This window comes from Scyliorhinus torazame, chromosome 12, assembly GCF_047496885.1.
Source record: "Scyliorhinus torazame isolate Kashiwa2021f chromosome 12, sScyTor2.1, whole genome shotgun sequence".
Classification (NCBI taxonomy): Eukaryota; Metazoa; Chordata; class Chondrichthyes; order Carcharhiniformes; family Scyliorhinidae; genus Scyliorhinus; species Scyliorhinus torazame.
In genome coordinates this window covers 154,596,093-154,620,314 of record NC_092718.1, presented here as the reverse complement: position 1 = coordinate 154,620,314, position 24,222 = coordinate 154,596,093, and the positions used below count along the sequence as shown (strand labels likewise).

The window sequence follows — 24,222 nt, the reverse complement described above, 5'->3', positions numbered from 1 at the left end:
CCTTAGATAAGGGGGCCAAAACTGTAGTATTCCAGGTGTGGTCTAACTAGTTTTTCTAGCCTTTTACAGTTTTAGAAGACATCCTGTTTTTATACTCCATTCCCTTTGCAATAAAAGGCTAATATTCCACTTGTCTTCCCAATTACCTGCTTAACCTGCATCCTAACTTGAGATTTCTGCACGTGGGCCCCCAAATCCCCGTGATGCAGTTTTCCGCAGTCTTTCTCCATTTAAGTAATATTCAGATCCTTTATTCTTTCGACCAAGGGCCATAACTTCACATTTTCCTACATTATATTCCATCTACCAGGTGTCTGCTCGATCACCTAACCTGTCTAACCTGACCCTCTGTAATACTCTATCATCCTCACCATTTGCCTTCCTATCAATTTTTGTGTCATCCGCAAACTTGGTAAGTGCATTCACTTCCCTTGTCCCAAATCATTAATATACATTATAAATAATTGTGGTCCCAGCACAGATCCCTGTGGCACTCCACTAGTTACAGGTTGCAATCCTGAAAATGCCCCTCTAATCCCAACTCTGACTTCTATCAGTTAGCCAATCCTCTATCCATATTAATATATTACCCCCAACACAATGGGGGTACTTATTATCAAGTAGCCTTTTGTGTGTTCCCATGGAGTTTCTCCACTTTATCTGCACGCGGACATTTAACATTCAGAAACTTCAAGAAATAACCTCTCCTGGATCCTTACCATCCTCACTGATTAGTTTGGTTTATTTTAACCCTGTGTGTTAACATTCTTAAAATTAGACCAACCAGTTGTTCATAATTCCCCAATTGACAAATTCCAATTCTGAGCCAGCTATACTTTGTATCAGACTTTTTTAAAAATATATTTTTATTCTAGGCATTTTCGCAAATACAAAAAGAATAAGAACAAAACAATTCAATAAACAACCACACCCCACCTCGCATCCAGCCTTCCCTATTTTGACCCCCTTATTCCCCCCCACCCCCTTGCTGACCTTTCAAACCTTCTTAAAGAAATCAATAAACGGCTTCCACCTCAAGGTGAACCCCTCTGCCTACCCCCCTCAAAGCAAACTTGACCTTCCCCAGCCTCAGGGCTGCCACTTTCGGTGGCTCCAAGTTCCATCACCCTAGCATAATCCGTGTCCGGGCTATCAGGGAGGCAAAGACCAAAACAACGGCCTCTCTCACCCCTGGATTCCCGGATCTTCCGACACCCCAAATATCGCAACCTCTGGACTCGGAACCACTTCCACACCCAGCACGTCCGAGAACCCCTGCCAGAACCCCCTCAATCTCGGACATACCCAGAACATGTGACCGTGATTCACGGCCCCTCACACACCGCCCACACCTATCCTCTAGCCCCATAGATCCTAGTCACCCTCCCCACTGCACCACTTTAAACTGGATGAGGCTTAACCTCACACATGACCTAGGCGCATTCACCCTCTGCAAGGCCTCCGCCTACATCTCAGCACCCACCTCCCCTCCTAACTCCTCCTTCCAATTACTCTCAATATCCTCCATCAGGGCTCCCTCCCACGCCAACTCCTTGCAGACATCTGGCATCTTCCCCTCCCCTATTTCGTCCTTCAACAGCACCTTGTCCTGCAATTCCAAAGAACGGCACCTCTCTGCTTACAAAGTTCCGAACCTGCGGGTACATAAAGCCATTTCCTCTGTGCAACTCATACACTTCCTCCAGCCCCTTGCATTTGTCCCCTATAAACAAGTCGCCAAAGCACTCAATCCCTCCCTGTCACCACCCCCTAAGCCTCGCTGGTGCAAACTTATGATTATTACAGATCGGCATCCACGCCGAGGCCCCTTCAAGCTTCTGCTGGGGCCCCCAGTCCCTGAACCATCCCCTCTACAAACTTGGGAAACTCTAACCGATCCAGGAAGCGCAGAATTCCCTGCTACCTGATTGGTGGCTCTGACTCAGAACCTCCAACAAAAAGAAAAAGCCTCGAACACCCCATTACCCCCTCCGGGTCCATCACCAGCTTGCCCTCATCATCCCTCACTCTACCAATCTCTCTCGCCGCCTCCTGCTTTCTCAACTGATGGGCCTACATCCTGCTAGTCTTTTGCCCATATTCATACACTGCCCCTCTGGCCCTCCGCAGCTGCCCCACTGCCTTGCCCATAGAAACTAGCCAAGACTTCATCTGGAGCCTCTGACTCTCCTTCACCAACACTGCCTCAAGTGGCTCCAAATATCTCCTGTCCACCCTCAAAATCTCATCCACCACTCGCCTCCCACCCCATTTTCTCCCTATGCGCCGGAATTGATATGAACTCTCCCCTGACTACAGCCGTGAGTGCCTCGCACAGCGTGGCGGCTATGATCTCCCCAGTGTCTTTCAGCTTTACGTAGCCCCACATGGCAGCCCTTACACCCCACTTCATCTGCCAGCAACCCCACATCCAGCCTCCACTGTGGATGCTGCCACCTCAAAATCCATGTCATCCCAATTCAGGGCATAAACGTTTTCACCAGAACCACCGGCATGCCTTCCAACTTCCCATTAACCATCACATATCTGCTCTCCCGGATCAGCCACAATGCTCCCCACCTCGACTGCAACCCGCTTATTAACCAACACCTCCTCCCTCCGCATCTTCATATCCAAGCCCGAATGAAACACCTGCCCCACCCATCCTTTCTCAACCTCATCTGATCCCCCAGCTTCAGGCGAGTCTCCTGCAAAGAAGCCACGTCCGCCTTCAAACTTAGATGCGTGAATACACCCGACCTTTAACCAGCCCATTCAACACCCTCATGTTCCACGTGAACAGCTTGATAGGAGGCCACCCTATCCCCTCCCCCTGCCGATCAGCCATATCCCTTTTTGGGCCATCCCCCGGCCTGTCCTCAAATATTCACCACCATTGATCCCTTCCCAACTGCACCACACCAACCACACGTTAGCAACACTTCCTCCTTCTCTGCGCCCTATGCCCTTGATCCACCTCCAGAGGCCGATCGAAGACCCCATCCCCCATCAATTTCTCCAGCATCCTTGCCACATACACAGCAGCCTCCGCATCTTCAATACCTTCAGGCATCACTACAATACTTAAATTTTGGCCCCTGGAGCGATTCTCCAGATTCTTCACCTTCTTCCTCAGCCTCTTCTGGCTCTCCCGCATTACTCCCTCCTCCGCCACCAAAGAGGCCAACTGCTCCTCATGCTCCCCTTCCCTCTCCCCCACCTCCTGGATCACCTGGCCCTCCAGCCTCTGCTTGATCCCAGATCTCAGCAATTCAAGTCTTCCAGGGCCTCTTTCCTCTGTTGCTGAAAATTATAATTCAGGAACTCTGCCAATGCTCCACTGACCACTGGGCGGGCAGCATGCCCCCCTTGTCCTCTGCCATATTTTCCTGTTGCGGACCACGAAGACGCTCCTGCTCCCGCTGACAAGGATGGATTCATCCACCAACCGCACCAGAGTATTATCATCTTCCCCAGGTACTCCTGTACCTTTTGCCCTCAAATACTATGCTCTTCGGGCAGGAAAATGACCCAAAAAATTTGCCTTGAGGGGGAGCCACTAAATGGGCAACTTCATGGCTGCCACCGGAAGTCCTTTGTATCAGGCATGACCGATAAAAGGAATGCATGGATGAAACGCTAGGTTATTTTCTGCTCAACTCACAGATGCCTGTCACAGGAAGGAGTTGGAAAAGATTTTATTTGTTCTTGGGATGTGAGCACTGACAAGGCCAACATTCATTACCCATCCTGAATTCCCTCGAGACAGTGATGGTGACCCACCTTCTCAAACTACTGTCGCCAGGTGGTGTTTGGGAAGGAGTTCAGGATTTTGACCCAGCAACAATGAAGGAACAGGAATATATTTCCAAGTCAGGATGGAGTGACTTGGGGAAAAGCTTTCAGGCAGTGGTGTTCCCATGTATCTGCTGCCTTGTCCTTCTAGGTTTGGAAAACGCTGTCAAAGGAACTTTGGCGGGTTGCTGCAGTGAAACTTGTAGATGGTACACACTGCTGTCACTCTGCATCATTGGAGTGATGTTTAAGGTGGTAAATGGTGTGTCAATCAAGCAGTCTGGCTTGAGCTTCTTCAAGATGCACTCATCCAGCCAATTGGAGAGTGTTCCATCATATTCCAACCTATGCCTTGTGGTTAGCACATTAGCTCTGGGGATTCAGGTGGTAAGTTACTTGCAGCCACAGTATTTATATATCTGGTCCAGATAGGCCTCTCACCAATTGGATGTTAATGGTTGTAGACACCTGTTCAATGTTAGCCACGGTTCATCGAAGTCAGAAGGTTGCAATCGAGTCCCATGCCAAGGGCTTGAACACGGAATATCAGTAGATACTGTGGTACGGTAGTGAGGGAGTAAGGCAAGGTAAAGTCACCAAAGCCCCAGATGACCATGGGTTGCTTTCCCCTTTGAGGGGGAGCGCTCACTGGATTTAGATTGAGAAGGCGTGGTGGAGCTTTAATGAATAACCTCAGTTGGTACGCAAATTGAACCCAACCTGCTGGCCTTGCTCTGCATCATGAATCAGCTGCCAAACCAAGTGAGCTAAACCAGTCCCCGAAGAAGGGCTATATTATTAGAGGTGCTATCTTTCAGCTAAGACATCAAACTGAGATGCCTTCTTGGGTGGACCAAAAGATGCCGTAACACTATTTTGAAGGGGAGCAACGGAGTTCTCCCCATTGTCCAGGAAATATAAAAATTGCAAAAAGAATAAAATTAGAAAAGCTTGGCTCGCATCCTTCAAATTCTTAATGAGGCAGAGATGTTAATTATTTTTAAAGATGAAAACTGTTTGTTCGCTATTCCCAAAGGCCCATGTTATCAGGGTCACACATAATCACTGTTGAAAATGATTAAGAAAAAAATTAATGAGAAGTTAGTTGTAGAATACACTGATACTTCTGGCATTAGATGGTTAGAATGAATCAGGCACCATAACTGTTTCTGTAAGATGGTCTATTTATAATTGCCTGCCAGCTCAGTGTGCTGGACATTCAACTCAGTTCCCAGATTCAGAATGGCCAAGCGTGTATGAAATAGAAATTAGAGAAAAAAAAGATTTTAAAAGCCAAGTAGTAGAATGTGCAACAGGATTGAATAAAGATAGTCATGCTTCAGCTGGAACTGTTCATCAGAACTATCACTAGGTGAAGCCCTAAAAAGGTCCACACACAATTTTATTTTTATTTTTAAAGTGGCAGTATCTTGGAAAAGATGCACTTTATTGTGTATATTTTAAATGGTTGAGCAATGCACTGTTAGTTACAGAATGAGGGGTGTAGGAAGTGGAGAACTGGCACTGAAGCCTCTTGACCTATGCCAAGACTTCAAAGCAGCAAGGGAACAGTAGCTCCATAGAACATAGAACAGTACAGCACAGTACAGGCCCTTCAGCCCACGATGTTGTGCAGACCATTTATCCTAATCTAAGATCAACCTAACCTACACCCCTTCAATTTACTGCTGTCCATGTGCTTGTCTAAGTCGCTTAAATATCCCTAATGACTCTGACTCCACCACCTCCACTGGCAGTGCATTCCACACGCACACACTCTGTGTAAAGAACCTACCTCTGACATCTCCCCTATACCTTCTTCCAATCACCTTAAAATTATGTCCCCTCGTGACAGCTATTTCCACTCTGGGAAAAAGTCTCTGGCTATCCACTCTATCCATGCCTCTCATCACCTTGTACCCAATATGGAGGCCGGCAATCAATAGCTAATATTTCAGTGCATCTGTACTGTGTTGGCGAACATAATGACCAAAAAGGACTCAGATTCGATCCCCAACCTGTGCTGGCTCGGCCCATCTCTGCCAGGATAGCTTTAGGGATGCTACAGTCAGCCCTCACTATCTTGAGCTAAGGGGGGGGGGAAATAGATTTTGTATTCCTGTTGTTGAGGAAACTGGAAGATTAGCATCAGTATTTTCAGAGGCCAGCTGAGAGTCACTCAATTCAAGATTATTTTGCATCTGTAAGAAAGAGATACATCTGCATTCAGTAATATACAGGTGAAAGCATACATGACAATTTGATAAGGACTACATTTTCGACCAGATCAAGGCACAATACTACTATGTTAAGGTGAAGCGGTTTTCTTTTAAGGCACCATCTAATTCTTGTGAAGTGAACACACTTGGTTCACCTTGTTGTCTGTTCAGGAACTCTTGTGGGTCAGTTTTGTATGGGACGGAGGCAGAGGAGAGTGGGGTCTGCAATACTGAGGGTTGGATTGGCCAGGGGAAAGTACAGCAGAGGCCATGGGTGTACTTGGAGATCCAGATGCAAGGGAAACGTTTTAACAGTACCAGGAATCAAGAGTGGGATCGGGAAGCACTGGGACAGAAAGGTACATTGATAAAGACACATCAAGAAATGGTGCAAGAAACATAGAATCTTGCTGCAATCACAGCACACACAAACAAACTCTAGATTTACCTTTTCTGCACAATAAGGTTGATATTTCTCAAAGCTACATATTGGACCTCTGGCTCCCCAGACAGCAAGGTGACGAGAGGAGGAGCCAGCTTCTTCAGAATGGTGTTGTAATATTCAGAATCCTTGGGAAGAAGCTCAATAAATTTCATCAACACTTTGACAGCTGAGAGGACAACTGCAGAGTTAGCATGAGAAAGTCGTGGGGTCACACGCTCACAGATACTAGAAAGGAAAGAAAAGAAAAAGTATTTGTTAACCTTTGGATACCTGCAGCTTGAAGCTAAACCATGATATCTAATTTGGACTGGGATGGGAGTCAATTTGGAATTAACGAAGCCGAGACGAACAGATGACTGGCAAAGTGCAGAGTGCATTCAACTGGCACCATGTTTTTCAGGCTCGGTCAGCTCTGAATTGGCTCCCAGGGTAATCTCGAGTTCCAATCCTCTCCACTCAATTTAAATGAAGTCTCTCAGGCAAACATGCAGCTCCTCTCAGTCAGTAATGTCAGTGGAGGGGCTTAGGGGCAAGGAGACACAAAGTGGTTAGGCCGCATTTGTGCAAAATATTATTATATATGTATTCCCTCCACCATGGACTTTCCTTTCCTTTTAACTGTGCGAAACATGATAATGCCCAACTCTCAAGGAGAGATATTAATCATATTATGGACAGAATGCAGGCTCCTTTATTACATGCGATACTCAGCATTAGAGCCCAGCAGCAATTTCAGAGGCTTACTGCAGGTCACAATTCAGGACTAACTTAACACAATTGTGTATTAACCCACACTTGACTACTCAGAACAAATCATAAAAGAAGTCAGCACAAGAATTTAAATCACAAAATTAAAGACCAAGTGAAAAACAAAGAAAATAGCCAGCGGGGAAAAGAACATTATTGATCCTTGTGCAAACCAATTATCACTATTACATCAATATGGGAGAAGTCAGGATAAATTTATGGGGAACATTCAGTACACATTACTGTGTTGATCAGGAACAACCACTCTACATACAACAGGTTGAAACAAATGCAAGAAGTAATGATGCAGAAATAGTTTACAATGACAGTGGACTCAGTAATGTGCGAATGGGATGATGAGTTAGAAACAATGGAACATCTGTTCCACTGCCAATCCTGGAAGGCTACTGACCTTGTCAAATACAATGACACCAAGGAAAGTGTAGCCATGGGGCAGGATAGAGCAAAAAAGATACTGTAAAAGTTTTGGGGCGGGATTCTCCGTTGGCCGAATCCGAAATCAGGGAGAGAATAGCTCCCAATGCCGAAACCACGGCAGGTGCCGGCTTGGCGCCGAATTCGCGATGCTCCGTCCCCTCCAAATCGGAGTCATTGCGAAGCGACACAGTTCACATCTTATTATCGGGCCCACCTGCGATGCTCTGAGCTCCCAATAGCGCGGGCCACGTGTGGTCTCAACGGTCGTGAGCTTGACGTGGTGGCTGCGGAGAGGGGAGAGAGGAGAGAGAAAAGAGAGGAGAGAGAGCGACCACCATACTTCACCGTCAATCATGCCACTGGCCAGGTGGGTTTCTGCCAGGGCTGGGGGGGGGGGAAAGAGAGGAATAGTAGTGGGGGGTGGCCGAGAGGTGGCTGCGGGGTCGGAGTGGGCGCGTAGCGGTCCAGCACAAACGGCACCATCTTTTCGGATGCGATCAGTGTTTGTGTGGAGGGTGTTCAGTGTACACGCGACTGGTCAGCCCTGTGTGTCCACCCGGAATCGGTGCGGGTGTCCCGCTGATTTTTCCGTCGTGCAACTCCACAGATCCTCCGTTGCCGTCAGCACTTAGCCGCAGGAACAGAGCATCCAGCCCATGATCTTCAGAATTTTGATTAATGGCTTCACATGATACAGCTACGAACTGTCCTTGCGAAAATTTCCGCACCTCATCCAGCTAACCCTTTGCTATAGGCCGGTGACACCGACTTATTAGTGATTTCTACTGGACTTTCACAAGCCAACGGTTCAGGTGTGAGCTTACCTCTGTGCCTCGCGCTCATCCTTGGGGTTATAGTTTGACAGGCAGTCAAGTATGAAGATCTGACCCCACTCGGTGCACTCGTTGAGAGCAGTGATGAGTTTATTAATGTTCTGAGGATTGAGGTCGAGCAGGTTACTGTTGGGATGGGATTCACTAATCTCAGAGAGAGCTGCCACAGCATTCGCAACCACCTGCAGAGAGAGATATCAGATGGAGAGAAATTTATATTCACAGTGAAAATATAGAATCTTAAACATAAACATAGGCTTCTGAATTTAATTATCTGTTGTTGAGATTAGTAACAGTATAACATGGTAACTTAATGTCTTCTTCCAAAATCTTGATGAAAGAATAGATTACATGTTATAATGGTGCTTTTACCAATAAACAAACACTGACATATGCTTCTACTGTAAAGCATCAGACTCCACTGCACCAAACATTATGGTCTCGTTCCCAAGACCCACTGCAGCCATAGTTAAAAGTGGCTTAGAAGATGCGGCTTCTGAGATAGTAGATATATTGATTGCCATTTTCCTGAACTCCCTAGAATCTGAAAAGGTCCTATCAGATTGGAAAATAGTAACCAACTCTTGCACTCAAGAGAGGGAGACAGAAGGGAAGAATAGGAAACAACAGGCTAGTCAGCTTAACATGTGAAGTAGGGAAAATAACTGAATCTATTATTGAAGAGGTTATAGCAGGGCTTAGAAAATCTGAGTACAATCAGGCAGAGTTAACATGGATTTGTGAAAGAGAAATTGTGAATTAATACTATTAGAGTTCTTTGAGGAAGTAACATGTGACTTAAAGGGGAGCCTGTAGACGTGGTGCACTTCGATTTCAAAAGGCATTTGATAAGGTGCCACATCAAAGGCTATTGTACAAAATGAAAGTTCATGTTGTGTGGGGAGGGGGGGTAACATATTAGCAATGGATAGACCACACACTCCAAGTGCTGCCCACTGACCAACAGTTTTGCATTCATGACAAGTCAAAACAAAAGAAAACGTGCATTACTATGACTTCTGTTATTTGGTTTAAAATTGAGCATCTTTTCAAAAATAAATTGGTTTAAATTAGAGTTGGGGCCATGATTCCTTTAAAAGCCCATTTTCTGAAACAATTCACAGTAGGATTCGGATTCTTAGAAGATCCAAATTTTATCCATCCCTGCTCCCTTTATACAATGATTGATGAAAGAAGCAGCAGGCCATTCTCAGACTCACCAAGATCATAAAATGAACAGTGCAACATTGGGTTTATGTTTTGTTTAAAATGTTATTCCTTTCTCAGGGTTACAAAGGCAATTCGCAATGTGAACAGGGCAAGCCCTTAATCCATTTCCTTGCTTGCTACAAAAATCAATTCAAATTGAATCCAATTCATGGTCACCACCAAAGAGACATCCTAGATCCAAGCTGACACGAACAGGCATTAGACCTGATCTCACACTTGATCCTTAGGCAAAACGCCTAGAAGCGATTTGGTGTATGCCTATTTCCTATCATATCAAACAGCAAGGCAATTGCAGTACTTAAATGGTGGATTTCCAGGCAACAATCCACTTCTTCCAACCTCAGGATTATTATAATTGGCACAAAATGAAGTATTGTGAACCTATCAGTGCACAACATTTTAATTATAAGGCAATATAACCCCTTCCTAATAACATTGATAATTGACCCATTCCTGAAATATAGAAAGACATACAGAATACAACTATGCACGTTTACATATTTCAGCTAATTAAAGTAGTATTCACGTAGCAGAGATAAACAGTTGAAATATTATTGGAAAGAATACTGTGAATCAAAAATTAAACAGGCAAATATTTAGTAAAATTAACAAACATCTGACTATATTATACACCTTGCAGTGCCCTGTTGTGATATTCTTGCAATTGTTCATTTATTTCCAAATGCACCTCGCCACCATCTAGTGAAACAGTATCTGCAAAGCATGCCACCACCATCTACTGGCAGTAAACAGCTATGGTATCACTTTTCTTAAACTTCAAATCCCACTTTAAAGCCCTGCAATTAAGTATTATCTGCAAAAGTGGTCACATGTCTTTCCTTATTACTTTATTAAATTTGTTCTTGGACTGAACGTCTCTGGCAAGGCCAACATCGGTTGCCTACTCCTAAATGCATTCGAGAAGGTGATAGCGAACCACCTTAGCACTGCTGCCCCACAGACCCGGGTTCAATTCCGGCCTTGGGTGACCGTGCACAGTTTTTGATTCCTCCCCGTGTCCGAGTGGGTTTCCTCCGGGTGCTCCGGTTTACCCCACGGTCCAAAGAAGTGCGGGTCAGGTGGATTGGCCATGCTAAATTAACCCTTGGTGTCCAAAGATGAGGTTATGGGGCTAGTGCCTCCTTCTGCACTGTAAGAATTCTATGGTTCTTGAATCGTTGCAGTCCATGTGATGTAGAAACACACACAGTGCTATTAGGGAGATCTCAGCAATAGCAAAGGAGCAGCAATGTAGTTCAAAGACAGGTTGGTGTGCGACTTGTAGCAGAACTTGGAGGTACTTCCATGTTTCTATTGTCCTTGATCCTCTAGGTGTAGAGGTTGCAGATTTGCCGTTGTAGGAGCCTTGGCAGTCCTGTTGTAACTGGCATACACCGCTGCCACTGGTGAAGGGAGTGAATATTTAAAGGGGTGAATGGGGTGCCAATCAGCAGCCTGTTTTGTTCTGGATGTGTTGAGCTTCTTCAGTTTCGTTGGAGCTGCACTCATCTTTTATGATCATCGTACCAGACTTGTGCCCCGTCAATGGTCGACAGGATTTGGAGAGTTCGGAGTTAAATTACTCCATGCAGCCCATTCTCTGACCTGGTTTCTGCAGCTATATTATTTGTATTTCTTCTGATCAATGGTAATTACTTAAATAATGGTCATTACTTGAGCTTGAGAAGGCCATTGACTTCCTTGCAACAAGGAAAGCACCTGGAAGGAGAGACTACCAGGAAAGTCCCACCTGCTGCCATACCTCTAGAACCACCACCTCCTCTGGAGAGAAGACTTCATCCCACAGGATATGCATGGTGCAAACATCAGCACATCTTGCAAGACAAAGGTGATCAAGATGATTGCAACAACTGCCATTCCTGCTGAGTTTTACCCTGCCTTTTCTATTTTTATTTCAGATTTCCAGTAGTTATAGTATTTTGTTTTTATTACAGTCCAGTTAAGTTTCTGGTCAATGATAACCTCCAGATGTTGATGGTAATTCGGCAATGGCAATGCCATTGAATGTCATAGGAGAGATGGTTAGATTCTCTTTTGTTGGAGATGGACATTCCTTGGCAAATTTGTGGTGTGAATGCTATATGCCACTGATCAGCCCAAGCCTAATGATATCCAGATTTGTCTGCACGGAGGCTTGGACTGATTCAACATCTAATAAGTTATGAAGGGTACTGAATACTGGAATCAGTGAACATCCCCATCTTGAATCTTATGAAGAGGGGGAACGTCATTGATGAAGCAGCTGAAGATGGTTGGGCCTAGATAATACCCAGAGGTGCTCTTGCAGTGATGTCTTGGAACTGAGATGATTGACCTCCAACAATCATCATCCGGTGTGCTAGGCATGATTCCAACGAGTACAGCTTCGTAGGGCAAGAGGGGTGCAGTACGAATACAGGGAGAAGGCGAGTCGAATACTAGCGCACCAGCTACAGAAGCAGGCCACGTCCAGGGAAATATTGAAGATATGAACTGGGGCAGGAGATGTGGTGTCGGAACCAGGGGAAATAAATGAGGCATTTAGGGATTATTGTAAGGAGCTGTACAGGGCAGACCCTGGGGGTGTAGAGGGGACATGGTACGGTTCTTAGATGAACTGGAGTTTCCACAGCTGGAGGAAAAGAAGAGGCAGGCGCTACAGGAGCTCTGGGGCTGAGGGAGTTTTGGACAGAACAAGGGGTATGAAGTCAGGGAAGGCTCCGGGGTCCGATGGTTATCCAGTGGAATTTTATAAGGAGTTCATGATGGACCTGGCATCACATCTCTTGGGGGCATTTAACGAGGCGTTGGAAAACAGGGAGCTGACGGAAAAGATGATGCAAGCAACGATCACGTTAATATCCAAAATGGGGAAGATCCCGTTGGAACGTGTGTCGCATATGCCCATATCGCTGTTAAATGCAGACGTGAATGTGCTGGCTAAGTTAGTGGCGGGAAGGATGGAAGGCAAGTGTCCCAGAATAACAAACAGGCTTTGTAAAGGGCAGGCAGCTCTCTAGCAATATAAGGAGGCTGTTAAATGTGATTATGACCCTGTTGGGAGCCCAGGTACCGGAGGTAGTGCTGCCCATGGATGCAGAGAAGGCGTTCGATCGGGTGGAGTGGCGGTACCTGTTTGAGGTCCTGGGAAGGTTTGGGTTTGAGCCAAAGTTTGTGGCATGGGTGTGCCTGTTATATGTGGCACCGAAGGACAGCGTGCAGACTAATGACATGGGTTCACAGAACTTTGAACGACACAGGGGGACAAGGCAGGGGTGCCCGCTGTCGCCGCTGCTGTTTGCGTTGGCTATAGAGCTTCTGTCAAAGGTTCTTAGGGGATCAGCAGAGTGACAAGGGATTATGAGGGGACGAAGGGAGCATCGGGTGTCGCTGACAACCTACTGTTGAATGTTTTGGAGACGATCATGGGCCTATTGGGGGTTCCGGATGTGGAAGTGGAGGGCAAGATAGGAGACATTTACAGGTGGCTGGGAGAACAGGAAGGTGAGCAGGTGGTGAAGATTAAGGAAAAATTGGAAAGGGGAGATAAACTGGGGAATATGGAATGAGGCACTACGAAGAGTAAATGCGACCTCCTTCACTTCCGCAAGCTTGAGTCTGATACAGTTCAAGGTCATACACAGGGTACAGATCAGAGGTTGGCAGATGTGTGTGAAAAGTGTGGGCGGCGACCAGCGAATCACACGCACAAGTTCTGGGGTTGAGAAAAGTTGGAGAGATTCTGGGCGGGAGTGTTCGCAAGGCTAGCAAGAATAGTGGGGGAAGATGTGGAGTCGGAACCTTTGGAGGTGATAAAATTTGAGATATCGGAGAAGCCGAGACTGAGAGAGGGGAGGAAGGCCTTTGCCTTTCCGATTGCCCGTCGACAAATCTTATTGGAGTGGCGGTCAGCAACGCCATTGGGGGAAGAGGGTAGCGCGCCCTGGCTGGGTGACCTATATGACTTACTTTGGCTGGAAAAGATCAAATACGAGTTAAGGGGTTCAGCGGAGGGTTTTGAGGCAAGGTGCGAGATGTTCGTGATCGTGTTTGAGGAGTTGTTCATCGCGGTGGGGTGGGGGGGGGGGGGGGGGTGAAAAAGGGGGAAAATGTGTACAAACTGTACTGTTGTTTGTTGGGAAACTGGTTTCCCAAGTTGTTTGTGTTGTAACTTTTCATATAAGTTTGTTATAAAATACATTTTTTTTTAAATAAATGATTCCAACGAGTGGAGTTCCCCACCTCTCCCCAATTTCCATTGACCTCAATATTGCTAGAACTCCTTAGTGTTACATTCAAGTCAAATGCTGCCTTGCTGTGAAGGGCACTCTCTCCCCTCTGAAATTCAGCTCCTTTGTCCATGTTTATAATATAATAATAATCGCTTATTGTCACAAGTAGGCTTCAATTAAGTTACTGTGAAAAGCCCCTAGTCGCCACATTCCGGCGCCTGTTCGGGGAGGCCGGTACGGGAATTGAACCTGCGCTGCTGGCCTTGTTCTGTATTACAAGCCAGTTGTTTAGCCCATTGTGCTAAACCAGCCTCTGGTTTAGGACAAGGCTGTAAAAAGCTCTGGAACCATGTGGCCTGAGCAGGACCTAACTGAGCACTGGTCAGCAAGTTGCTGCTGAGTAAGTACCACGTGGCACCATTGACAATGACACCTTCTGCCATTTTACTGATGATTGAGACTAGACTGGCGGGGTGGCAATTGACTGGATTGGATTTGTCCTGTTTGTGAATGACAAATCTGGGCAATTTTCCCCTGTCAATAGATGCCAGTGTTGCAACCAACCTGGAAGAGCTTGGCCAAGGACGTAATTAATTCTGGAGAGCAATTTTTCAGTACTACAGCCAGGATATTGTTAGGTCTATATCCTTTTCAGTATCCAGTGCCTTGTTACATTTCTTGATATCACCGAGATAATCAAATTAGAATAACATACAAAATGGTGGGGGCCTCAGGAACAGACAAAGATGGATCATCCACTCAGTCCTTTTGGCCGAAGGATATTCAAAATACTCATGTACCCGTCTTCCCTATCATTGAGGATGGGGATTTTTGTGGAGAACCCTCATGTGGTTAGTTGTTCAATTGTCCCATTCAGATTTATTTCCATTTAAAATGTCGCAGCGGCCTCCATTCTCAAAGTAAAAGCCGGTAGTGGCGTTGGCCATTTCTTCAGCGATCGAGACCACTGATGCGACTGATCACTCAGTGAGTCTCCCGACATCCGTCCGCAGGTCGTGGCCCGCACAAAAACCCTGTTCTCGTCCATGAATCACAAAATGCTGGCAGGAAGGTCCAACAAGAGGCCAAGAAGGCAAATGGCATTTTGGCCGTTATTGCAAAGGGGTTGGAGTTTAAAAGTAGGGAGGCTTCGTTGCAATTGTACATGGTGCTGGTGAGGCCTCACGTGGAATACTGCGTCCACCTTTGGTCCCCTTACCTAAAAAAGGATATAGTAACATTGGAGGCATTCCAAAGGAGATTAATCGGGCTAAAGGGCGGCACAGTAGCTGGCATTGTTGTTTTACAGTGCCGGGGACCTGTGTTCGGTTCCCGGATTAGGTCGCTGTCTGTGCGGGATCGGCATGTTCTCCCCATGTCGGCGTGCAGGTTGGGTGGATTTGCCATGCAAAACCAAAAAAGGTTAGGTGGGGTTACTGGGTTACGGGGATTGGGGGGGGGGGGGGGGGGGGGGGCTTAAGTAGGGTGCTCTTTCCAAGGGCCGATGCAGACTCGATGGGTTGAATGGCCTCCTTCTGCACTGTAAGTTCTATAATTCTATGATTCTAGGACTGGATGTGGCAGGAATCTAGAGCTTTGATCGGATTCATTGCTTGTAGGATCACTTAGCTCTGTCCATGACATGCTGCTTCCACTGCTAGCATGCATGTAATTCTGTGTTGCAGATGCAACAAGTCCTGCACCATAATTTAGACCTATGGGAAATTAATTCCCAATTTTCACTGCTATTTCACATTTGGAAATGGCAGTGCAAATGGCAGACGTTTGGCTTTTGGGAAGATTGATTGAACAATGAAGATGGGATTTACAGAGCAAAGTGAATGTTTTGTTGGCCACTGATTTAGAGGCAGGTTGCTATTAAACTCAGATACTCAGATACTTAGTACTGATACTTAGTACGGGGACTGTACTCGGTTTTGTTCACAATTTACAGAGATGATTTGGAGTTGGGGACCAAGTGCAATGTGTCCAAGTTTGCAGACGACACTAAGATGAGTGGTAAAGCAAAAAGTGCAGAGGATACCGGAAGTCTGCAGAGGGATTTGGATAGGTTAAGTGAATGTGCTAGGGTCTGGCAGATGGAATACAATGTTGACAAATGTGAGGTTATCCATTTTGGCAGGAATAACAGCAAAAGGGATTATTTAAATGATAAAATATTAAAACATGCTACTGGGCAGAGAGATCTGGGTGTGCTAGTGCATGAGTCGCAAAAAGTTGGTTTACAGGTGCAACAGGTGATTAAAAAGGCAAATGGAGGAGTTTTGTCCTTCATTGCTAGAGGGATGGAGTTTAAGGCGAGGGAGATTTTGCTGCAATTGTATAAGGTGTTAGTGAGGCCACACCTGGAGTAGTGTGTTCAGTTTTGGTCTCCTTACCTGAGAAAGGACGTACTGGAACTGGAGGGTGTGCAGAGGAGATTCACTAGGTTAATCCCAGAGTTGAGGGGGTTGGATTATGAGGAGAGGTTGAGTAGACTGGGACTGTACGCGTTGGAATTTAGAAGGATGCGGGGGAATCTTATAGAAACATATAAAATTATGAAGGGAATCGATAGGATAGATGCGGGCAGGTTGTTTCCACTGGCGGGTGAAAGCAGAACTAGGGGGCATAGCCTCAAAATAAGGGGAAGTAGATTTAGGACTGAGCTTAGGAGGAACTTCTTCACCCAAAGGGTTGTGAATCTATAGAATTCCTTGCCCAGTGAAGCAGTTAAGGTTCCTTCATTAAATGTTTTTAAGATAAAGATAGATAGTTTTTTGAAGAATAAAGGGATTAAGGGTTTATGGTGTTTGGGCCAGAAAGTGGAGCTGAGTCCACAAAAGATCAGCCATGAATGGAACATTGAATGGCGGAGGAGGCTCGAGGGGCCAGTTGGCCTACTCCTGCTCTTATGTTATGTTCTTATATTATAACTAATGCACTGAAGGTACAGCATGATTTCACTGTCAGTGAGTCAAGCTTGACAAACTTGGTAAAACTGAAATACCTCCAGTACTATTAGGACATAATATAGATAGGATATGCATCATGACATTTAATGAAATAAAACTGCCGCACCAAATCATGAAAGGAATCTTACAATTTAAGCTTTTGTAAATTTATTAGTCTTTCTAAAATACTCTTTATTCAACGTTTCATTTTTATGAACATTCTGTGATAGTGTTTTTAGCAGCAAGTGCTATTTGCACTTGCATAAGCAAATATGAAACCAGAAGGATAATGCAGTGGAATGTACGACTAATATACAACTGGACCAATGATGCTACCCCAATAGCAACCAGTAAAATTCTAAACTAGATGTTCATCAAGCAGCATGTGCGGTTATATTATACGAAGGAGAGGGCTAGCCAATGAATGGTCCAGTTTCACTGTATCTCTTTATTTTGCACAAATATTCAAGTCCTAGTCCTAGTGCAAGGAATATTCATGCCTCCCTAAATAACACCAAATATACCTGGTGAGCTTCACATTTTAATGCAGTTCAGTGCTCGTACAAATTGCCTGAAGACAAACTCCATTTTGTTGGTGTAAATACAATTGGATAAAATGTATTTCATAGACCCACAGCGCAGGAGGCCATTTGGTCCATGGAGCCTGTACTAGCTCTTTTAAATAACAGTCCAAATTCGCCCCGCTCACCCAATCTCTCCCACACCCAACTCCAGCCTTCCCCTCGCAACTTGCAAATCTTTTTCAAGTATTTGCCCAATTCCCTCTTGAAAGTTAGAATGGAATCATCTTTCACAAGCCTTTCAAACCAGTGCATTCCAGATCATCACAACTCATTGCAGTAACAAAGTTCTCACCTCACCTTTAGCTCTTTTGTCAATTAAATCAGCGACGTCTGGTTACTGTCCCCTTTGTTACTCGAAACAGTTTCTTCTTATTTACTCAATCAAAATCTTATGATTCAAACACAACATAAAGAACTCAAAGAACAAGGTTATATGGCCCAACTGGGCCAACTTAGCCTCCTCCCATCTCTCTCCATCTGCATAGCCTGCTATTCCTCTCACTTGTGAGCTTATTTAGCTCCCCTTTAAATGCATCTATATTAATCACCTTAACTACTCCTTACAGTCTTGAGTTCCTCAATCTATCCACTATTATTCGTATTAGATTTATTGGTACTCATATATATATATATATATGTATAAATGGCCCTTGTTTTGGACTTTCGCCACAAGGAGAAACATCTTATCTGTGGCAGATCCCCATCTTGTTCAATCATTCCTGGTAGGTAGAACCTCTCCGTTTTGCTTTCACCTGCAGTGCGCCTGGATCTTTTTCATAATCTGGAGGCCAAAACTGTGCTCAGTATTACAAGTCTACCAGAGTAGTGATAAATAACTGAAAGAACGGGCATTGTCAGTGCTTGGAAGCTCTTGTCAGATGACGTCGTCAAGGGTAGCATGTAGATGCAGAATAGGAGGCTCGAAACGTGTTGCCCAAAGTCCTAGAAGGTAACGTAAAAATGTTGCACTGTGGTTAGCACTGTTGCTGCACAGCACCAGGGCCCCGGGTTAGATTCCTGCTTGGGTCACTTTGTGAAGAGTCCGCACGTTCTTCCAGTGTCTGCGTGCGTTTCCTCCGGGTGCTCCGGTTTCCTCCCACAAGTCCCGAAAGATATGTTTGTTAGTTGAATTGGACATTCTAAATTCTCCCAGTGTACCCGAACAGGGGCCGGGGATTTTCACAGTTACTTCATTGCAGTGCAATGTAAGCCTAATTGGGACAATAATAAAGATTATTATTAAAATGAGTTTATAAAATTCTGTTGACAATGAACAGGAACCTCATCAGCACATGAAAAAGAAAGATATCACTTCCGGTTGCGGCGATGACCAGCTAAGCCGCACGTTTCGGCGGCTCCAGCTTAGACGGACCTTCGGGCTCTTTTAAGAGCCCCAACGGGAGGGAGCCCAGGCGACATGGGGACCGGACCAGGATGAATTTTTAAGACGGTGTGTGGAGCTGCTAAAAAAGGAGGTGCTGGTCCCGATGCTACAGGCAATCGAGGGTCTTAAAGAGACACAAAAGGCCCAGGAGATAGAGCTCCGTGTGGTGCAGCAGAAGGTAACGGACAACGAGGACGAGATCCTGGGCCTAGCGGTCAAAATGCAGACTCACGAGGCACTCCATAAGAAGTGCATCGAAAGGATTGAAGTCCTGGAAAATAGATCAAGGAGAAAGAACCTCCGGATCCTGGGTCTCCCCAAGGGAGTGGAAGGAGCTGACCGCAGGGCTTACGCGAGCACGATGCTACGCTCGCTAATGAGAGCGGAGGCCCCCTCGGGCCCCTTGGAAGTGGAAGGGGCCCACCAGGTCCCCGTGAGGAGACCAAAGGCTGGAGAACCACCTAGGGTGATGATCGTGCGATTTCACCGCTTCAATGACAGCGAGGTGGTTCTGAGATGGGCCAAGAAGGCACGAAGTAGCAGATGGGAGAATGCGGTGATACGAGTGTATCAGGATTGGAGTGCGGAGGTGGCGAGAAGGAGGGCGAGTTTCAATCGAGCCAAGGAGGTGCTGCATAAGAAGAAAGTGAAGTTCAGGATGTTGCAGCCGGCGCGATTGTGGGTCACGCACCAGGATAGACATTACTATTTTGAAACGTCGGAAGAAGCATGGACCTTCATTCAAAAAGAGAAACTGGACCAGAACTGAGGGACTGATGGTGGAGGGGAAACGACAATGCTAATGTATAGAGGTGTAAATTGGGGAGGGGGGGGGGACACTGAGAAATGTGGGCGCCGGTGGGGGGGAGGAAAGAAGAGACACAGGCGGGGATGGGGAATGGGAACGGGGCGGTAGGGGGAGCTGCGCCATGGGGGGCGGGATGGTTCTAGAAAGCGCGGGGTTTCTTTTTCTTTTCCCGCGCCAGAGAGATGAATGCGGGAAGATAGGCGCAAGGAGGATGGGAGTTCCTCACACGGGGGGGGTCAAGGAGAGAGCGGGAGAAGCCGGGGTCAGTTGAAGTCAGCTGACTTTCGGAAGCAATATGGGGGAGTAACCATGCTAGATGGGGATCTAGCGGGGGGAGGGACAACTGGGTTACTGCTGCGGAGATCGAAAGGGAGCTGGTAAGAGAAAAGGTGGTCGAGGCGGGAATGCGCCGCCTGGGGGACGGGTGGGTGCGTGGAACCGGGACGTGGGACTGGCCCAGAGAGGGTGATGGCTAGTCGACAGGGGAGGGGGGGGGCGGGCAGCCCCCCAGTCCGGTTGATCACGTGGAACGTGAGAGGCCTAAATGGGCCGCTTAAGAGGGCCCGAGTGTTCGCGCACTTAAAGGGACTGAAGGCAGACGTGGCCATGCTTCAAGAGACACATCTGAAGGTGGCTGGCCAGGTTAGGTTAAGGAAAGGATGGGTGGGACAGGTATTCCACTCAGGGCTGGATGCAAAGAATAGAGGGGTGGCCATATTGGTGAGAAACGGGTGTCGTTCGAGGCTAGGAACATTGTAGCAGACAGCGGGGGCAGATATGTGATGGTGAGTGGCAGACTGCAGGGAATGGAGGTCGTGCTGGTCAACGTATATGCCCCGAACGGGATGATGCAGGATTTATGAAGCGGATGCTGGGACGCATCCCGCACCTGGAGGTAGGAAACCTGGTAATGGGGGGGTGGGGGGGCTTCAACACCATGCTAGACCCAGGGTTAGATAGATCTAGATCCAGGACCGGAAGAAGGCCGGCAGCGGCCAAGGTGCTTAGGGGGTTTATGGACCAAATGGGAGGAGTGGATCCGTGGAGATTTGCTAGGCCGCTGGCCAAAGAGTTCTCCTTTTTCTCCCATGTCCATAAGGTATACTCCCGGATAGATTTCTTCGTTTTGGGAAGGTCACTGATTTCGAGGGTGGAAGGAACAGAGTACTCGGCCATATCTGTTTCAGACCATGTCCCACATTGGGTGGATCTGGAACTAGGAGAGGAGAAGGGAGCAGCGTCCACTCTGGCGACTGGATGTGGGATTATTGGCGGATGAGGGAGTCTGCGGAAGAGTGCGGGGATGTATCGAAAGGTACCTGGAGGCCAATGATGATGGGGAGGTCCGAGTGGGGGTAGTATGGGAAGCGCTGAAGGCGGTGGTCAGGGGAGAGTTAATCTCCATTAGGGCTCACAAGGGGAAAACAGAGGCCAAAGAAAGGGAAAGATTACTGGGGGAGATTTTGTGTGTGGATAAAAAATATGCGGAGGCTCCGGAGGAAGGACTATACAGGGAGAGGCGACGACTCCAGACGGAGTTCGACCTGCTGACCACAGGGAGGGCAGAGGCACAGTGGAGGAAGGCACGGGGATGAGATATGAATATGTGGAAAAGGCGGGTTGCCTGTTGGCCCACCAGATTCGAAAGAGGATAGCGGCGAGGGAAATAGGGGGAGTTAGGGATGAAACGGGAACCACGGTGCGGAGAGCAGGGAAGGTAAAAGAGGGGTTCAAGACCTTTTATGAGAGGTTATATTAGGTCCCAACCCCCGGAGGGAAAAGAGGGGATGCAGCAGTTTCTGGACCAACTAAGGTTCCCGAGGGTGGAGGAGCAGGAGGTGGCAGGCCTGGGGGCACCAATTGGGGTGGACAAGGTGACCAAAGGGCTGGGGAACATGCAGGCAGGGAAGGCCCCGGGACCTGACGGGTTCCCGGTGGAATTTTATGGGAAATATGTGGACTTGTTGGCCCCGCTGCTGGTAAGAACCTTTAACGAGGCCAGAGAAGGGGGGACCCTATCCCCGACAATGTCGGAGGCAACGATATCACTAATCCTGAAGCGAGATAAAGACCCGCTGCAATGCGGGTCTTATAGGCCTATCTCACTCCTAAATGTGGACGCCAAGTTGCTGGCAAAGTGCTGACAATGAGGATAGAGGATTGTGTCCCGGGGGTGGTGCACGAAGATCAGACAGGGTTCGTAAAGGGGAGACAATTGAATGTCAACGTGCGACAGCTATTGGGGGTGATAATGATGCCCCCAGCAGAGGGGGAGGCAGAGATAGTGGCGGCAATGGATGCAGAGAAGGCAATTGATAGGGTAGAGTGGGAGTATCTATGGGAGGTGCTGAGGAGGTTCGGGGAGGGGTTTGTCAGCTGGGTTAAACTCCTCTATGGGGCCCCAATGGCAAGTGTAGTCACAAATCGGCAAAGGTCGGAGTATTTTCGACTACATAGGGGAACAAGACAGGGATGCCCGCTGTCCCCATTACTGTTCGCGTTGGCAATTGAACCACTGGCCATAGCGCTGAGAGACTCCAGGCAATGGAGAGGCGGAGAGGAACACAGAGTGTCACTCTACCCAGATGACCTACTGCTATATGTGGCGGATCCAGTGGGAGGATGATAGAGGTTATGCAGATATTGAGGGAGTTTGGAGATTTCTCGGGATATAGGCTTAACATGGGGAAGAGTGAGCTTTTCGTAATACACCCTGGGGATCAGAGTAGAGGGATAGATGGCCTGCCGCTAAGGAGAGTGGAAAGAAACTTCCGATACCTGGGGATTCAGATAGCCAGAAGCTGGGGATCCTTACACACTCAATCTGACTTGGCTGGCGTTGCCCCCCGGCGTGGAGGCCTGGATAAACGATATGGCAGGGTTCATAAAACTGGAGCGGATGAAGTTTGCGCTGAGAGGATCGGCTCAGGGGTTCACCAGGCGGTGGCAACCGTTCCTCGACTATCTAGCGGAACGTTAGGGAGAAAATAGATAGCCAGCAGCAGCAGCAGCCCGGGGGGGGGGGGAGAAGGAGGAAGGGGGGGTAAGTTGTTTGTGCTCTAGATGGGGTGAGGGGGAGCACTATTTCGTGTTATTTTGTTAGTTCACTATTTTATTCAAACAATGTTATCTATCAGTTATCATGTTACCGTTTTTGTTGATTTGTAAGGGGGAAAAATTGTGTTTGAAAACTTTAATAACATTTTTTTTTTTTTAAAAGAAAGATATTTCTCGCAGATGCTGAGCATCACGCACATCTTTCTCACAGACACACTACTTGTAACATTCCTGGTTTCCTACTTATTAATTGAGTATACAGTGCTATCTAATTAGAAAATCCACCCTGGACATATCATGTTTCACTTAAATAATGTTGAAATACAAGATGATTAGCAACTACTGAATGGATACGACATACAAATTAAATCATTATGCAGCAGATTGGAATTCACTAGAAAGCATCAGTATTGAATGTCATTACCACTCCATTCCAAAAGCACAATTTTATCTGACGTCCAGCGCAAGCCTTCCACAGGTAAGGCAAACACAAAGCATCAACTCATAAGCAGTTCCAGTTTTGAATGCAGATGGCACGTCACATATAAATGAAGTGGAGAATCATAAATGACTGCACATAAGGATGGATCTTTGAACGTATGTCATGAACTCAATGAAGCTCCAGGTCCTGCTCAAAGTTCTCCTTCAGCAGGTTTTAGTTGGGGGACATGTTGCACTGAAGACAATATTAATGGATTCATTTCTTTTTCTTTTAAATTTAGAGTACCCAATTTTGTTTTTTTAAATCCAATTATAGGGCAGCTTAGCGTGGCCAATTCACCTACCCTGCACATCTTTTTCAGTTGTGGGGGTGAGACCCATGCAGACACAGGGAGGATGTGCAAACTCCACACGGAGTGACCGGGGGCCGGGATTGAACCCAGGGCCTAGGACCGTGAGGCAGCAGTACCAACCACTGCGCCACCGTGCTGCCCCTAATGGATCATTTCTAATTGCTGCTTCCGCCAACAGTGACAGGTCTCTTCTTTCCAAACCCAGTGCAAGTTTGCAGCAATACTATCTGTAATTGTGCTCGATACTTTTCCATTCAAGTTACAACCCACCCATATCAGGTCATGTACGCAGATTAAAAGTAATCAACAAAATTCAATCTTAACGCTGAAAGGGGAAAGGGTTAATAACATTACCAAAATCACATTGTAAGGACCCAAGATGCAGCTGCGAGCATAAAGGGGAACTGAGCAAGGTGGGAGTTTTCTGATAGACACAAGATGCTGCTGTGTCCTTTGTAACTAGAAGTCGTAAGCACCGCAGACGTGTCTTTGTTGTGATAGCATAATCACAGTGTAAGAGTATAACTCTTGATTGGATAATTATAGTGAAATAAATCATGTTAATTTTTGATTGGTATATGCTAATAATTGCATTCATTGAAAATGTAAAATAATTGCACGCGTTGAAAGTGTATAACAATGTTGAACTGTAACTGATTGGGAAGTTTGTGCGCCATCACCAGAGACGTATGACTCTTACAT

The 24,222-nt window shown here is 46.6% G+C and overlaps 1 protein-coding gene across 5 annotated transcripts in view; it reads right to left on the bottom strand.

Annotated features, from left to right (window-relative positions):
• Positions 1-24,222, bottom strand: part of ap2b1 (adaptor related protein complex 2 subunit beta 1) — a 399,172-nt gene that overhangs the window by 327,926 nt on the left and 47,024 nt on the right. For all 5 annotated transcript variants that reach the window (XM_072469214.1, XM_072469210.1, XM_072469212.1 and 2 more), the window contains 2 exons: positions 8,469-8,659; positions 6,463-6,684 (listed from right to left, as the gene is read on the bottom strand). In XM_072469214.1, coding sequence (XP_072325315.1) covers positions 6,463-6,684; positions 8,469-8,659 — 413 coding nt within the window. The remainder of the gene's footprint in view (positions 1-6,462; positions 6,685-8,468; positions 8,660-24,222) is intronic.